Source organism: Pseudonaja textilis, chromosome 1 (assembly GCF_049901715.1).
Source record: "Pseudonaja textilis isolate UNSWEBS1 chromosome 1, rPseTex1.2, whole genome shotgun sequence".
Classification (NCBI taxonomy): domain Eukaryota; kingdom Metazoa; phylum Chordata; class Lepidosauria; order Squamata; family Elapidae; genus Pseudonaja; species Pseudonaja textilis.
Window position 1 is genome coordinate 310350147 of NC_141990.1, and position 17413 is coordinate 310367559.

The following is a 17413-nucleotide window of genomic DNA, read 5'->3' on the forward strand; positions in this document are numbered from 1 at the left end:
TCATGACAATATTTTCCATAAATGGTTGCCTCTTCTTGTAAATGTTCATAGAAAATTGTTTTTGTTCCTTCTAGGTTTGCAAATATAGACGGGTATTTGCAACATTCTATAATATTATAATATTAGAGAGCCAGCTCGGTCTAGTGGTTAAGGCACCAGGCTAGAAAGCAGGAGTCTGTGAGTTCAAGTTCTGCCTTAGCATGAAAAGCCATCTGGGTGACTTTGGGCCAGTGACTCTCTCTCAGCTCAACCCACCTCACAGAGTTGTTGTGGGGAAAATAGAAGGAAGAAAATGTGTTTGATATATTCACCGCCTTGGGACGTTTGTAAAAATAATACAAGCGGGATACAAATAAACAAATAGATAATTGATTTCAGGAAAGTGAAACAAAAATATAAATTTTATGGTTTGGGACCCAGAGATTCTGTAGTTCATGAAAAGCAGAGAGATTGCTAAGATTTTATTTCAACAGTTTTCTCCTTCTGTTGAAAGCAAGGCAAGGAGACAAATTGTGATAATAGTAGCACCAATTGAACCCATTCAAAGATTGCCTCTAGTCCTCACTGGTCCCATTCAGGCCTCCAGGGAGTCGCCGCCCCCGCTCTTCTGCTTGTAAAGTGGTTCATTCTGTCGCTTTAGCTTTCCTTCTTTAGTTATTTTATTCTCATTTTAATTTATTTACGACAATTTTGAAGCATATTTGTCTGGAAAGTTGAAGATAAATTTCAGAAATAAAGTTGTTGGCATAGGTTTCACTTTTATTAGGCCACTTCTCCATGGAGCTTGACATTTGCTTTTCTATCTTTCTCCCCCACACAAACATGGACATCTTCACATATTCTTTTTTTCAATTTATTCATTTTATCCTCATAGCAATCCAGCAAAGTTTGACCCCAAATCACCCAGTGTGCTTTGTGATTGAACATAGATTTTAATCCAGCCTTTCTTACTCTGTGCTATAGCCATAATGTAACAAGCATTTATAATTTTTAAAGTTGCAAATCAGAATTGAGAGGCTTTTCAGTATCTTGGGATGGAGAATAGACAGAGCATTGGACAAATAAGAATCTCTTAAAAATAACTTTATATATTGTAAAGTGCTTTTTGGTTTCTTCCTTTGGTTTTCATTCCCAACTATAACTGCAATTGTCTAGCATGAATTATTGGACTATTTTTGTTTTATTCCTGAGCTTTTTTCTATTCTTCTCATTTTTTCTTTTTATACTTTGTCGGTTATATAAACTTTTTCTATCAAGTTATCTATATGATTCATTGCACTATGGCATGATACCTTCTTAAGTGTATAAAGTACACAATGCTTGATAAAATAGAATGTAATTGTTCTCAATTTTTTCAAGAGCTCAGGGCACCTTAGGCAAAGAGGCATATTCCCCACAACAGTAATCATATAACGTAGGTTTGGCTGAGGGGAAGTCATTGGCTCAGAGTCATTGGCTTAGAGTCTGGACCAGCAACTTAACTGCTATGCCACACTGGCTCTCTGTTGTCAAATAACTTTAGGAAAATAATTATATAGTTCTTTAAATAAAGTACAGGACTCTAAACTGTGTTGATGCTATAGGAGATAACAGAGTAGATGGTATTCACAGATGATAGCATTGTTGAAAGTTAAATATTATGGCAAACAGCCATTAAAACAGTTAAAGGATATTACAGAATGTGATTAAAACTATTAAGATCTTTGTTAGGTTACACAAAGGATATTGTTAAGGTAAAGGAAAGGGAAATTGGTTTTTTGTTCTTGATGACCGCTAGAATTGAAATTGCCACTAGGTGAAAGTCAGTAAGAAGAATATTATAATAGTGGCCAATTGGATGGATACAAGATAGAATTGTTTATTATGATTGAATTTATACCAACTTAGAGAAATTTTTCCTGTACATCTAGAGCTACAGAAAAAAACAATTTAAGAAAGCAAAGAAAACTAAAAATGTATTTGGGGAAGGAAAAAGAATGATATTCTGAAATGTCAAACATGGGTAATTTGTTTCTTTAGAGTTCAATACTTCTGAAGAATGTTAATTATTAAAACAGTATATAGTTTTCTTGTACCATGTATTTTATACATAAAGCATTGCATTTCTAGTCAGTGAATTCAGGAAAATAGTTCCTGAAATTTCTGGGGGCAGTATTGAACTGAAAACAGCTCTGCAAAAGTAGAACAAATAGCTGGGGCAAAAACCAATGAACTGATGAATAGATTAATTCCTTGGATCTCTCTGGATAAGGAGGAGATGAGAGATTAGCCACATGTATTCCAGACAGTTGCTCCTGGCAAGAAGATTGCAGAACAGTGATTTTCCACACATTTGAGCACCAGAGACAATGGAATCGGCCTTCTTGCTCATAACTGTGACAGGGCTTCTTTAAAGGATACTAAGTTCGTAAAACTCACTAAGCTACTAGAAATCTTCAGAACAAATTTAAACATGGTTAAACTAAGATGTTATTTTGACTGCCCTTTATGGACTTTCTGCTGATACCAAGACTGAAAATATATGTTTTATGATATATTTATAAATAAGTGATAGGATATGAGATGAGGGGATAAATGTTTAATTTTAGAGGTGGTAAAGAGTTACTAGATTTGTTTTGTGATGAAGATCAGAAGTCATAAAGTATTGATATTTATATATAATATTTCTTTTTCTTTATTCTTACTTTTCTCTCTTTTTCCTTGCACTTTTTACTCATCTCTGTTCTCTTCTTTTTATAAATTTAGTTTGTGTTAGATTTTATTACTGTAAGTGAAGTATTATATATTAAAAATGAAGACCCTTTTATGTTAATAGAAGAAAGGAGTCTGCATAAGAAGAAAATCCTGAAAGAACAGAAAAAAGTCTTTCTATTTTCAGAAAGTCCACCAAAATGCTACAAAAACAGTCTCCAAAAGCTGATATTTGGAGATAACTGTGTCCTTCTCCATAATTTTTTTATTTTGTAAACATATACAATTGCCATCAAGAACAGTTACTCCATTCCTGTCACTGTTTAATATTCTATGGGTTTAAATCAAAAGTGGCTTAAAGAAAACTCTGTTAAAAAATATTTTCCCATGAGGCCTCTGATCTATTCTTAACAGTTGGCTCTGGGTTGGTTTGTTTTTTCAGAAAATTTGCCTTAACAACAAAGATCCCAGATACAAAAGGATGCCACAAATGTTGCATAGGTAAGTTTTCATCTTTCCATCTCTACTACTCTACAATTAGAGTGATACACTTAGAGTGATAACTGTTGCATATGTTTGACTATAATTATCTTAATTATCTTATCCTGTGTGACTGTTCTGACCAGAAATATAATAATCCAGTATATCTCAAAAGGTACGGTAATATGGAAGATTGCCCCAAAACATGATCTTCTGTTTACTCACCTCTTGCTCTTTCTCTAAACTCATAGTGTCAAAGCTTAGCTAAAGTAGAGCAGGTGCTCTTCAGAAGTTTTCCTGACTACTCTTGCAGAGAGAGTTCCTTCTCTCTGAGGAAGACTACATGGATAGTTCTGTAATTGATGAGAATAGCAGGTTGAGATTCCATGCAAGTATAAATTGCCCAGGCTTACTCTCTCAGATTAACCGTGTGAAAGATCATGTATCATAGAAGCCCAGATCAGTACAATACCACTGAGAAAGAAAAACAAGAAATCCAAGAAGAAACTGAACTACAATACCCATCCCAATACTTTACAATTGGCCATGTTGAGTGTGGTGGTTCTGCAATCTTTGAAGTACATACGGTCTGTAATAGAGGTAGATTGAGGGAACTTGATTGAATTAATAATGTTAACAAAAATTATATCTCTGTGGAGATGCAACATCACATGACTTTTCTAGGAGGTTACTCCAGGCATAGGAGAATAGTGATAAATGATTCATTTGTGATAAATCGTAACATGAATTCAAGTAGCTGGTAAATTAAAATAATCTATTATGATTACTTCAGAATTCTTTCCTTTTTCCTTCATTAGTAAGAAACCCATATACAGGTCATAAATATCTCTGTGGAGCTTTGCAATTGGGAATTGTTTTGCTTCAGTGGTATGAACCAATGCAGAAATTCATGTTAATAAAGGTAAACTTTCCCTCCTACCTCTCTCTTGTATTTTTGCAACTTTTTAAAAGGAATCTGCCAAAAGTAGAGTTGCTGTTAGAATTTTGAAATAATTTGAGATCTCAAATGAGTTTGGATCTAAGGCAGTTTTTGAATTCAGTTTAAGCTGTTAGTCTATATTTAAATTTTAAAAAGATCAAGGATAAATTGGCAATTTGTTTTTTGGAGACAAAACGGGACAGAAGGGCCTATAAAATAACAATCATTGGGAAGCGAATCAATAAAAGCTCATTTGAGAGCATTTTCAGAGAAAGTCCATGGAGTTTGTATACCTCTCTATATTTGTTGTAATATTGTAGATAGATTTAAATTGAATACTGTACGTAGGTTACTTTTTAGATAAAATATAAATGAAATAATGCTGGAACAAATAGATACATTCTAAATATGTATATTTTAAAATATACAAGTTGTTTAATTTTTTTTTAATTATCTTCATCCTCCAGCACTTTGATTTCCCTCTGCCAATGCCACTGAAAGTATTTGAAATGCTGGTGATCCCTGAACAGGAATACCCTATGGTATGTGTTGCGATCAGCAGAGGGGCTGAACCAAATCAGGTTGTACAGTTTGAGACAATCAACTTGAACTCCGCTTCTTCATGGTTTACAGAAATTGGTACAGGTGAGTCTCTGGCCGCATTTAGTTTAATTTTGTCTACTCTCTGTATTCGGTATGTGCAAAATATTCTGTTTTCGGATGTGGAATGTTTTTGGGAACATTTTATATTTGTTTTGGAGCCAGACCACCACAAAGCACTTCCTGTCCCAAAAGATTTTTGTCCTAAGAAACTGCTGGACAGCTCTCAAAAATGGCTAGGTCAGCATGGTGCAGAAGAAGACTAGAACATTCTAGAATGTTTCAGAACTTTGCATTTTCTGAGAGATACAATGCAACATTTTGTGCATACCTCGTTTACCTCATTGTTTTATTTATTATTATTATTTTTGCTAAAATCCTATTTGTCTAAGGCAAAAATGTGATAAACATAGGATAAAACATGAAAACAGTACAACCCACAATTCAATGAACAATAATCCTATACTGGTAATTAGCAGGAGTATATTTATAACAGCAGAAGCATATGGATTAGCTTTGTTGGATTACAACCCCTCACTCTAGTCTACATTTAGAAGGTACTTAGTTGGAGAGGGCTGCGATGAAGATTAACAGTTGGAACGATTTGACTCCTCAATGTATAGAAGTTCTATTTTACTGGTATTCCAGTAAGGACTGCAGGAAGCCAGCTTGTTCAAACTATTTTCTAAAATAAGATACTCTGGCATAGATATGTTACAAGCCCTGATCATATCAAAATTAATGACCCATGCAACATGACATCATTGTGCAAATGTCACCACTCTATAATTATAAGCAACTAGGTATCATTTGTAGGTTGACATCAAGATGCATGTCATTTGCCCAACCTCTTTCCCCTCCTGCAGAAGACCATATACTTACATCTGGAACCCAAGCAGACTTGTTGATAGCCACCTGCAGAAGACTTTCCTTCTAAGATGAATCCCTAGTGTTCTGCAGTGAAAAGGGGACCCGTAGAGTGGGTGTTGTTTTTTGGACAGATATTGGATTCCAGCAACGATTCCTAATCAAAGAAACTACATAATAGAAGCAGATGTTCTGCAGGATGCATCTAATGAACTGAACTGCAATTTAGGAAATCTTAGTCAGAAAAGTTGCTACCAATTTCCTGGTGGGTTTTTGTTTTGTTCTTATAGGCTGCTTTCTCCCTACAGTGTTCTATGAATGTTCAACGGGCCTTTGGTTTAGGATTGATGAGGGGACAAATTCTAATAAAAATACTTTTTTTTAATGGGAGAACGAAATGATGGGGAATTCAAAGGTCATAGAAAGATTGCTTTTGTACCATTATGTATTTATTAAATACAAATGTTGCCTATTAAGTGACTTGTTACTATGCTATCTTAGTGTTCAGCGGCCTAATAAAGGAAACCTTTCCTTTCCTTCCCTTTTCTTCAGAACAATGCTTCTTCTTACAATATTTCCCTTTTAATTTCTTGCTTCTCTCCTCACATTCACAGTGAATGAGTGTTATTACCTGCAACATCCTTTTAAGGCTTCTCTTGTAATCCAAGATCAAGGGCTCTTTGTCTGCCACATGTTACCTACATAATACACCAATTGGTTGCTTCTAAAATACTTATAACATGCATAATTCCTGCTTGCAGTATTAAGTATTGGTAATGCTTCTAAACTGTAACTCCTGTCAACCCTCCCTGCTTGCTAATATAATCCGGCAACATTTAAACAATTTATAATTCCTTACCCTGTCCTAAACATCGGTAAGAAGAAGGCAGTGATTAAAATACTGCTCTAAAAATAATCTGAGCTGAAGAGTCCATGAAATTGAACCTCTTTATTTTTTTTCTTACTGCTTTTTTATTTCAAAGCAACTTTAATGGCTTCTGATATAATAAGCTGAATGCGTATTAGTTTTTGGTGCCTTGATGTTTTGGATACAGACTAATCGCTTGTTTCCCCTAAAGGTTGTCAACAACTTGATGCCATCCACGTCACTCAGCTGGAAAGAGATACAGTTCTTGTTTGCTTGGACAGTAAGTGAATGGGATTCATATCCTGTCTAAAATAAAATAGGAGATGGGACATAAGGAATAAATACCTCAAAGGAAGATAATATATGATTAAGAATGCATTCAGCTTTACCTGATGCAGAAAAATATCACAGTAGACATCAGACATGTGGCATTTTGGTGTTGTCATTGAAAAGGCCTTTCTTTTAGTGTTTTGCCTGATCCTAGAAATGGAGGTCTCCAGATAAAGTCTCTTTCCATTGATTCTTATCTAATTGAAAAGCATCTTCAGATAGAGAAGGTTCATTCTCAAGAAAAACTGAAAGCTTCACTTCTCCAGTGCTTCTAGCATTAGAAGCCACTCTGTGTAAATTAAACTAACAAAAGGATAGCTTCAAGCTCAAGGGAAGTCCTCACATAGATTTCTCATGAGGCTTCTGAATTTATTTATGTGGATTTATTTATGTTATAGCCTTATACCCTGTTTCTCCAACAATATGGCCTCCCCCAATAGGAAGTCCCAGCATGTTTTATAGGCATGAAAAGAAATTAAGCCCCTCCCCCCAAATTAAGGCCTATATTAAAACATGCAAAATGGGGGGGGGGGAATGGCGGGGGGCTTGCCGTTAGGAAGTACTTTTGTTGCACACCCGGATATGGTGCTGCCTGCGTTGACCTCGGCATTGGTGGGGCACTTCGTATCGGAAGACCTTCTGCCACCGTTGCTTTCCCTTCTCCCTGTGCTGCCACAGCATTTGGAGCAACGCCGCAGTGTTTGGCATAGCCACGTGGCATTTGGAACAACCACGCACGGCCAGCCAGGGCTTCTCCCTGCAACCGGAGCCTGGCAGAGACATTCAGCTTCATGTGCTGCTTCCCTGGCCGGCGGGTCTAACAGAGAGCCTGAAGCCGCCCATCCTTTCCATCCCTCAGCCAGCCCATCCCGGTTCCCACGCATCTCCAAACGTGCCGGCATCTCCAAACGCTGCAGCGGCACGGGCATTGGGCAGAGGCGCTCACTCGGCGGGGCTCAGCTTGGAGGACGTGGCACAGGCCATCGCCTTGCTTTCCTGTCCACGGATGGGTGGGCGCTATCATTGCCTCGGGCAGCCTCTCCCAGTGGCCACTTCGGGGCCAGGCTGGAGGGACTTGGGAAGGAAGCCAAGCTCGGGTCAGCCCGGCTTTTTCGCTTGGCAGGTGGGGCACACCCACGGCTCGCTTTCCTGGCTCTGCCAAGCCCACCCAGCTCCAGCGCGGCCCTGGCGGGATGAGCGGATGGCCCGGCGGGGAGGCGCTCACTGCTTTGGCCAGAGCTCTGCCACCGGGCAGGAGGGCCCACCTGTCAGCAGGGATGGCAGCTGGGCGCTTCTCCCTGGGTGGGCCAATCCTGCACTGCGGCACTGGGAGATTCGCCTGCAGCCCTGGGAGATTCACTTCCCTCTTGGGCAGGGGAGGCTTTGTTGTATCAGTAGTAGGGCGTCGTTTTTAAAAGAATGGGCTTTGCCTTCGAACAATGCTCGGGAAGGCGGCGACAGGAGTGCCTGAAGCCTAGTGTCTCCACCGGGCTCCGGTTGCAGGGAAGAGCCCTGGCCATCCCAGCGTGGCTGTGCCAAACGCCATGGCGTTGCTCCAAATGCCGCAGCAGCACAGGAGAAGGGAAAGCAACGGTGGTGGAAGGTCTCCTGATACGAAGTGCCCCACCAACACCAAGGTCAACATCCAAGCCATCGTCACCCGCCTGCCCGAGGATGCAAGGGGGGGGAATTAAGTCACCCCAAAAAAGACAGCCTAGCCATTTTTTCAGGGCCTTATTATATGAGAAACACAGTAGAACACCCCAGTCTGTTCACTCTGGCCAGTATATGTCAGCAAAGCAAAACCAGAATTTTTCAAATTGCTGAAATGCATTTGTCCAGTTCTCTGCTTTTAGCCTCAGTCCCCCTCATTCCAGCCTCAGAAATACAAGGCAGCGTTTGTGACATCTTGGAATGACAGCAGAAGCCATTAAACTTTTTGACAGTCTCTGTAGTACTGCATGGGAACAGGGGGAACCTTTCATCATTTGATGTTCTCAGAAAGGATGCTAACTAGGCCCAGTGCCCACATTTGCTGTTCGATGTAATAAAGTTGTAGACATGTAGCAAAGCCAAATGTATTGCTTGACCCTTTCATTGTAGTGAATATTTCTTCAGCAAAAGCCCCCAAGTGGCAAGAAGCAGGATTGACTCCTAAATCATTGCTGCAGCAAAAGTTAAGATTTTCCAAGAGTTGATCAATCTTTTCTGACCCCCAACAGAAAGTAGTACAGTATTGTAACTGCTAGAATTTTTAATGAATAGAGAGCAAGTAAAGAAAGGAGAAAAAAGAGATTGTGACACAGTGAACTGCTGATTAACTGTACCTGTTCTGAAACTATTAATCTGATGTCTTAATCACAGATGTCTCCATCATTCTCAGTTGTGCTTTTAGCATCATTATGTCAAAATTAAACACAGCTATACAATCCATTACCTACCAAGAAGCTTCCAAAGTTTGTTTTTTTTAATATGAGACATGGCAATTAATTATATTATCTCTTTTTCATCTGTGCAATTTACTTTTAATTACAAAATCAAATTTAAGCTTTTACCTGGTGTTGCTTCAGCCTCCAGCTTACTTGGATATCTGTGCTGGCCCTCATGAGCCCATGGTGATCCTTGGTTCAAGAAAGATTAAACACAGGGATGGGATTCTACCGGTTGTTATGATTCTGCACAGATCGGAGAGCTGGCAAATCATGCCCCTGGCTGGCCCCTCCCCTCCCTGCCCAGTCAGTCCTTATCGTGCATGTGCGACATCGCACATCCCAACATCGCTGACTACATTCTCCCCCATACAGTCACTCCTTAAGGTATTTCTTTTTATCCCCCCTCCCAACTATCAGCTGTTCTGATGACCAGCTGTGCCGGGATCTCCCTCACTGTTTTACTGCTTCGCCCAAGAGGCTTCCCTGAGGCCCAGGAGGCAAAAATGAGCATTGGGGGGCAATGAGGGGGGACCTGCACCCCCTACTCCATTTTTTGCCTTCCTGGGCCCCAGGGAAGCCTTCTGAGAGAAAAACACCCCCCCCCCGCAAGGAGGCTTCCCTGAGGCCCAGGAGGCCCAAAAATGGGAGGGGGGGTTGCTGCAAAAGAAGCCACGCCCACCTAGTCATATGGCCACACCCACCTAGCCACACCCACAGAACCAGTTGTTAAAAAATGTGAATCCCACCCCTGATTAAACAACAAAGATTAAGCTCATTAGAACCCAGATTTGGGGGGGCAATATGTTGACTCTGTAGAGAGGGCTGTAAAAGCATTGTGAAGCGGTATATAAGTCTTAAGCGCTATTGCTATTACTATTTTCATAACAGCAAATGAAAAGTTACTGATAAGGAAAGAAAGATGATAGGTACATTTATTGATCTGGCGACAGATGAGCTTATCTCTAATATGGAAAACCTGGTGAATATTTGAGGGGAAAATAACATTTGTTTTTCAAGTTAGTGAAAAAGTCTAAAGAATTTCTATAAATGATCTCAATTGAATTCAGCACAGCCTTAAAACAGTGAATTTAAATATTTTTAATGTCAGCAAAATTCAAACCATGTCTCTTGAAAAATCTGTCCAGTTGATTTGACCTTAAACTGAGTGAGGCTGACTGAGCTCTATAAGTACTATGTTCTTCTCCTTTGATTTTGAAGGCAGGCGTTGAGCCTATCTGGCACCGAGATTCTTTTATTACTGTTATATTGTTTGCTTTTTTTCAATCAAGGATTTGTGAAGATTGTGAATTTGCATGGTAAGCTGAAGTCAAGCAAGAAGTTGGCATCAGAACTAAGTTTTGATTTCTGCATTGAATCTGTAGGTGAGCAAATACTTTCCCTGTCATTTATTGTGCCTGATGTGACTATATCATATGCGAGACGGTTGCATTTTTAAAGGCTAAAATATGAGATTTCTATGATAGCATTCTCAGCTTTTCTATGTATGATGTGTTATGGATTGTTATCCAAACTGTCAGATTTCAGCATTCCTAATCGAAATCTCATAAGATCTCAGTCTTATGCTAAAATTACGTAAGATTTGCCTAAAGCATCTGCCTAAATTTTTAAATAATGAAAGTTATTTAATGCGGGGCAGACTATAGATGTTATTCAGAGGTTTTGCAGACAGAATGCCAGTAGGGACTATATTACTGATTCCTAAGATAGATGATAAACAGTTATAAATCACCACAGATTCACAAGGAAAGAAGGAAAGAAGGAAAGAAGGAAGCTCCCTGTATCCTCAAACACCTGAGCCTTTCTAACCAAGGGTCAGTCTTCAGGTTTAATGCTGCACATTTTGCAGTGGGAATATTCCTTCTGACTAACCTCGAAGATCCCTCTGAGATTCAAGGGGTGTTCATTTGGAATCATACATTCTCATTAATTGATGCTAGATAAGTGGTAATATGAGTGACACATTACTTCACTGTGCTCCATTGCTTGATAATTGTCCTTCAGCAGGGACAAATGAAACGAAAAATGAGTCTCAATGAGAAAAACTGGGTGCTTGTTCTATGTTGATTAATTTATCAGCCAGTGGAAATTTAACAGTTTGATCTTCCCAGCTTTGGAAGTGTTACCCAAGATTCACTCATTCCACAGATCTGTTTCCATACTTCTACCTTTCATTTGGGTTCCTCACGTATGGTAGGAACACAATGAAGTCTGGCTAATAAAAGGGACTTGCTTCCCTTTGCTCAGAAAGCTCATCCCCAAACATTCCTAATCAGTCAGTCTTACATTGTGTCTCTTCTTGCAGTGTGCCTCCAGGACAGCGTGTTGGCCTTCTGGAAACATGGGATGCAAGGCAAAAGTTTTAAGTCTGATGAAGTAAGTTTGGGCAAGAGTGTTGTTGGTCATTGTTTTGCTATCCTCCTTACCCTTCAGTTAGGCAGGTGCCAGTCACAGACAAAGGAATCCTGAACAACATAATCCCCCTTATTGCTTCTAATCTGCACCTGAATAATTTTATTGGCTCGAAGACAGAGTATGTTCTGTTATGATGCGAAAGAAAAAGAATAGCTTAATAGGTAGTGATAAGTAGGCATTGTTTCCTCCTGCACATGGGAATACCCAACACTGAATCTCATGGACCTGATTTAATATAGCTTCCTTTGCACTTATCGTTCTGTTGAACTGTAGGAGTTCTACATTTAAATCATAGCTCAGCCATTTTGTTATTAACCAACTGGTACACTTTTGACTTCAATTTCTCCCAGTTTATGGCATGGAAATCTTACTGATCTATTGTACAATATTTTATCAGGATTATAGAGATATTTGGTATAATGCTATTAAAATGTCAAATGTTTGTATTGTCCCAGACTGGTAGAATCTGCTATTGCATTAAAAACATAGGCGTATTTCCTTGATCAGTTTGGAGTAAGACGACAGTAGTATGCCCTATTTCTTGTCATGGGGCCTAGATTTAATCCCTGTCAACTTCTATTTGAAAAAACATTAAAAGAGAGGAGAGATCCTTCTCTGGCTGAAAATTGGTCTAGTTAAGTTAGCTAGAAGTCCATCTAGTTGAATGGCAGCTTCCCAAATTGAATGGAAACTCTCAAAAGATTGATCCTCTGCTGAACCCAGTTGTGCTCCATATCTACAACACTATATATAAAAACCTCTCCTCCTGAATGAACAAATGTGACTTTTCTGTGCTGAGGAAGAATTGCATTACTAGGGTTTAGTACATAATGTAAAAATGACTTGGTAGGTATATTATTAAAAGTTGATGGGCTGCTTGAAACAATTCTCATTTGTCATCTGAATTAGGTTTTCCAAATGGGCAAAGATGCTCTTCTGCCAGTTATTCACATTGGGTTCTGTTTTTGGTATTTTTCAGGTTACCCAGGAGATCTCTGATGAAACAAGGGTGTTCCGTTTACTGGGCTCTGACAGGTGAGCTGAGAAGAGCAGCCTGCAGCCTTTTCTCCTTTTAAAAAGAAAGTGGTACATTTAGAGAAACAATCATTATTTCCCAGTCCTCTTTTTAAGTGCGTTCTTCCACCACTGCCTTCTCCCACTTTTATACCAATGTGTGATGGCCGGGCAACTGCAGGTCCAAGGGACCATGCCTTTTGATTGATACACAAACCTTTCACATAATCTCAGCCCTTGCAACTTTCAGGTAAAGCTCTGACAAACACAGCAGACATTCTGTAGTTTCAAGGCCAAAGCCAAAATTCCAAGATTCTGATGCTAGAAAGGAGAGAAGATAACGCCCACTGTAGAAGTAGTTTAAAAACCAGAGGCTATCTTACATAAAGCACTCTTCAGATTGTATAATTTTTTTTGCCCCTTCGTTTGATTATTTCTATCTAATTTTTTTTTTTCCTAAGTTCACTGAATTTGGTACTCCTGAATTAAAAGCTACGCAATGCTGCTATCATCATGTCAGTAATATCTTGAAACCTAAGGTAGTGTGATCACATTTTCACAAGATCTCCAGTATATTTACTTTTTCAGTTAAGTCCTTCCTTGTTAGTTAGGGTCAGACTTAGGAGATCCAGTCCCCTTGTTCAAGCTCCTGAAAGGTAAAGCAATCCCAAAGACTGGTAAGAAATTTGGGGACTTTGCAATTTTGGCTAAGATGGTTTTCCAACAGTTGAAGCCTGATAGAAGAGAATACGTGTACCTCAGAATTGAACTGTGGGGTTCTTGGTACTCTCTTGAGCTTGATTTTCTTGCAGATGTTTCATTACCACAGCACTGGTGATGTCACCTAGTTTGAAATACCCACAAGAAAACAATCGGGGTCAGAGAGCACCAAGGACCCTAACGTTGAAATCTCTCATTACTGTGCCTCTCTTCCATGAAAGTTTTGTAATCTGGTCCAGGAAGGCATGGTCCATATCTTCTCCTGGCTTGTCTATAGCATACCCTCACAACAATATCTTTGCCTTTTCCCCTTTCCTTATATTCATACCCAGTACCCTCATACTTAAAGTCCTGGTTCTCCATTAATACATGTTCTTGCTTCACATATAATGCTCCTCTCCTCACCTTCAGTCTGTCCATTTCTTTTTGAATAAGGTATAACTTGAAACTCTTAAAATTCTAGTCCTGAATTTCATCCGAACAGATTTCACTGTCTGCTAAATTATATTAACCTTCCTGCAGTAAGATTTTTAAGTTTTCCTTTTTGTTTCCTTTACATTTTACATTTGCATAGAGAGCCCAAAACCACATCCACTCACCCAAATAAATGTATAGCTATATAAAATATAGGAAAAGGGGCCGGCCTACCGGGTTCACCAAGGCAATTAACTTCTCTCTTGTTGGTACTTCTGGTGGTAAAGCCCTATTTAATTTCCAGTTAACCTCTCATGAGCCAGACAGGGACAACCAAAGGGCCATTGTAGCTTGCAGGCTGTAAAATGCCCAGCTCCATCTTAAAGGAACATTTCTGCATCATATCTTCATATCTACTGTGCATGCATGATTGTGTAAGAAAAACACAGGTGCCAAGATGGATGGAAAGGTTAGAAGTATCCCAGTATCAAATGCTCAAGGAACAGCATCCAGGATGTCTGCAGCAACTGCTGTCTTACCTATTCTGTGCTTGCCCCATAGGGTGGTGGTGCTGGAAAGCAGGCCGACTGATAATCCAACAGCACACAGCAATCTCTACATTTTGGCAGGCCACGAGAACAGTTACTAAGCAACCGTGAATCGACTTGGAACTGTGAGCCAGCAATATGTTGCCTAAGGAAGCCGCTCTTTATGGATCTCCTGTTCAAGACATATTATGTGGCGCCTTTTCCTCTCCTCTTCTGCCTCTGCCTTCACGTTCTCCAATTGATGTCTGAATGGACCCTGTTTTTAGGATCAAGAGCCAAACGTCGCACGTGTCATGCAGCTGGGAAGCAGCTGTTCTCTCCCTTGCCACTGTGTGGTTGGTTATGTTGTTGGCTTAATAAAAGCTGTGAGATCATCAGTCCCTTCTGTTTGTTAGGCCTACAGAAGCATGGATGTTGGAAAATCTCAAAATGCAGTCAAAATGATTTGGGACAGGATTTCTTCATGCTCGGGTTCATGGCTTGGGCTGCTGATTTCATCATCATCTGACAATGCCTACTTTTTGGATACTGGGAGTTGAAGTCAACAGCAAAATAAGGAAAGGGGGGAGGCCTGTGGGGCAGGAGGCAGTGGACATGAATTTCTCCTCTGTGAGGCCTTTGTGGGTTTTCTCCCATGCCACCAAAACATCCCCGTGTCAGGGAATGCTCAGCAGAGGTTCCCAGGAAGTTGTTTTTTGTGTCCTTATTTTTTAACGCAGCTGTTCTCTATGGATTTGTAAAGAAACACTATTTAATCTTTATTTATTAATCTGCTGCTAGGGTGATGTGATGCATTTTAACTTCCAGCACACGAAGGTTGCAGCGCAGCTTTTGGTTGTGGGTGGGTGGGTGGTTTGTTTTGGGATGTGTTTTTTTTAACAATTGTAAAAAAAAAAAAACAGCATTCTTGACCTTTTCTTAGATATAGGACATTGTTGAAGGGAGGTGTTTATATAGAGAGGATTTTAAAATTTAAACCAAGCCTTTTTCGATATATAAAATCTGTTTTGTAGAAGAATATTTCATATGGGTTTGCCTTCTAGAGTTGGTCATTAAAGATCATTTGGTATTGACTGAAATTATGTATGAAATGCAAGGTAAGTATTAGAGAGGATCAATAACAGTCCGGAAAATGGACAAGAAGTATAAAATAGATATAGGTGAGTTATGCAGTACATTTGCGTGTATGCGAGTGTGAACCTGAAGAGGGAAGCCACATTCCATATGTCAGTTCTCATAAGTGTATTGGAGGAACAGAGGTTTATCCAGATCTACAAGCGTTTGTGCTCCTGACTCAGCAGTCAAAATGTGACACAAGTTTGTCCTGGTCACCAATGGTTAACAGAGTCCTGGAGTAGCTCTAGATGTTGACTAGCCATTTGTGAGGGGTGCCTGTGCTTTGTCCCCAAAGTGTGTCTTATTGGAAAAAGATAACAGCTTTTTCCCACAGCAACCCTCCTAATGGGCCCCAATGTCAAACTAGAGATTCAGAATGGCCTGGACTGGATAAACCTTCCTAAACACGATGCCCCTGCATGTTTCAAGGAGTTTTTAAATGCTTTAATTTGTTCATGGACACATATTTTATTTATACTATGCCAGAATGAAGTTGGATAAAATGCAGTGCCTAGGAAAAATGAAATATTTCTTTCAACTTGGGCACATTTGAGTGGTAGGTTTATTTCTTGGTGGTATGGTATAAATATATATATAAGAAGCAGTATTGTCTAATAAATCTTGGGAAATCTTATTTTCTCCATTATCCTTTGTTCAAGGCTGTCGTCCATGTTGTTTCCTTTTTTGTTTTCCCAATTAAAAAAAATATGCCCATTAAACTACATCTGTTTTTATTAAAGGGACAAACATTGGATTTGTGCACATGAAAGAGTTTGACGGACAGTTAGTTTAACAAGTTTCCCATTTTTCCTCCTAAGAAAAAAATCCTTTTGTTTATATCACAAAACAGATTGAAATGCAGTTTGTTTCCCAACTAGCAGAGCCCTCACAGTTTGAAACAGTATCCATCTTGTGGGTACAAGTTAGCTCAGGCACATTTTCTATCTGAATGATAGCAGGTGATACTGAATTTCACTCAGAAGCATCTCTACTCTTATTAAGGGGGTGGGGTGTCCATGTCTTTCCACATAGATAAAATTCTCAAGTTTGGATACAATATGGTCTGAATTTGCATTTCAGGAAGAGCCCAGGAGATCCAGTCTGTAACAGGATGAGTTGCATGTATTGGCTTATGTTTGAATCTGCTTTGTTGAGAATCTCCGGAATCTAATCTCAGGGCAGGCTCTTTCAATCTTTAATATTCTTTAGCTTTGTAAGCATAAAATCATATATGCTTCCTGAACCGTCAGAAGGGAGAATGGGATTCAGATGGGTTGTTCTATACTATCATATTGAAATTGGCAAGAGACATTTCTATTCTACTTTGTAACTAATTGTGCACTCTAGAACCGTGATGGCGAACCTATGGCACATGTGCCACAGGTGGCACGCAGAGCCATTTGTGCCGGCACACGAGCGGCAGGCAAACCTACCTCACTGGGCATGTGCACGCCTCGCAGCTGGTTTGATGCCTTTTTCAGCCTCCCAAAGGCTTGAGGAAGGCTTCTGCAGGCTTTGCAGGCCGAAAACTAGCCCCGTTTCATCACTTCCAATATTTTTGGAAAAACAGGAAGTGACTAAACAGGGCTAGTTTTCGGCCTGCAAAGTCTGCAGAAGCCTTCCTCAAGCCTTTGGGAGGCCGAAAAAGGCCCCAAACTGACCGAAAATCAGCTGTGAGGCGCAGTGCAGGTAAGGGGTGGCAGGGATGGGCGGGTGGGGATTACGCACACATGCGTAGGGGGCGTGGGGGAGTGCATTGCTTTCTGGGTACTGGCATGCAAGTGCGAGCGTGCAAGTGCGTGCACAATTTTTGGCAGGAGCGCAAAAAGGTTAGCCACCACTGCTCTAGAAAGTATAAGGGATGATTGAATGCATCATGGATTGCAATAGCCATTACATAGGACATACAGACAGAAGACTGGCAGAGCACATCCTTGAGCACCAACTACTGGTTGGAAGA

General features: G+C 39.8%; 1 protein-coding gene across 2 annotated transcripts in view; it reads left to right on the forward strand.

Moving 5' to 3' along the window:
* MAP4K5 (mitogen-activated protein kinase kinase kinase kinase 5) overlaps positions 1-16087 on the forward strand; it is a 95899-nt gene extending 79812 nt beyond the window's left edge. For both annotated transcript variants that reach the window (XM_087922485.1, XM_026698771.2), the window contains exons 26-33: positions 3134-3192; positions 3990-4093; positions 4579-4756; positions 6658-6726; positions 10498-10590; positions 11532-11602; positions 12621-12676; positions 14351-16087. In XM_087922485.1, the coding sequence (XP_087778611.1) occupies positions 3134-3192; positions 3990-4093; positions 4579-4756; positions 6658-6726; positions 10498-10590; positions 11532-11602; positions 12621-12676; positions 14351-14438 (718 nt within the window). In that variant the 3' untranslated portion in view covers positions 14439-16087. The remainder of the gene's footprint in view (positions 1-3133; positions 3193-3989; positions 4094-4578; positions 4757-6657; positions 6727-10497; positions 10591-11531; positions 11603-12620; positions 12677-14350) is intronic.
* Positions 16088-17413: the final 1326 nt, after the last annotated feature.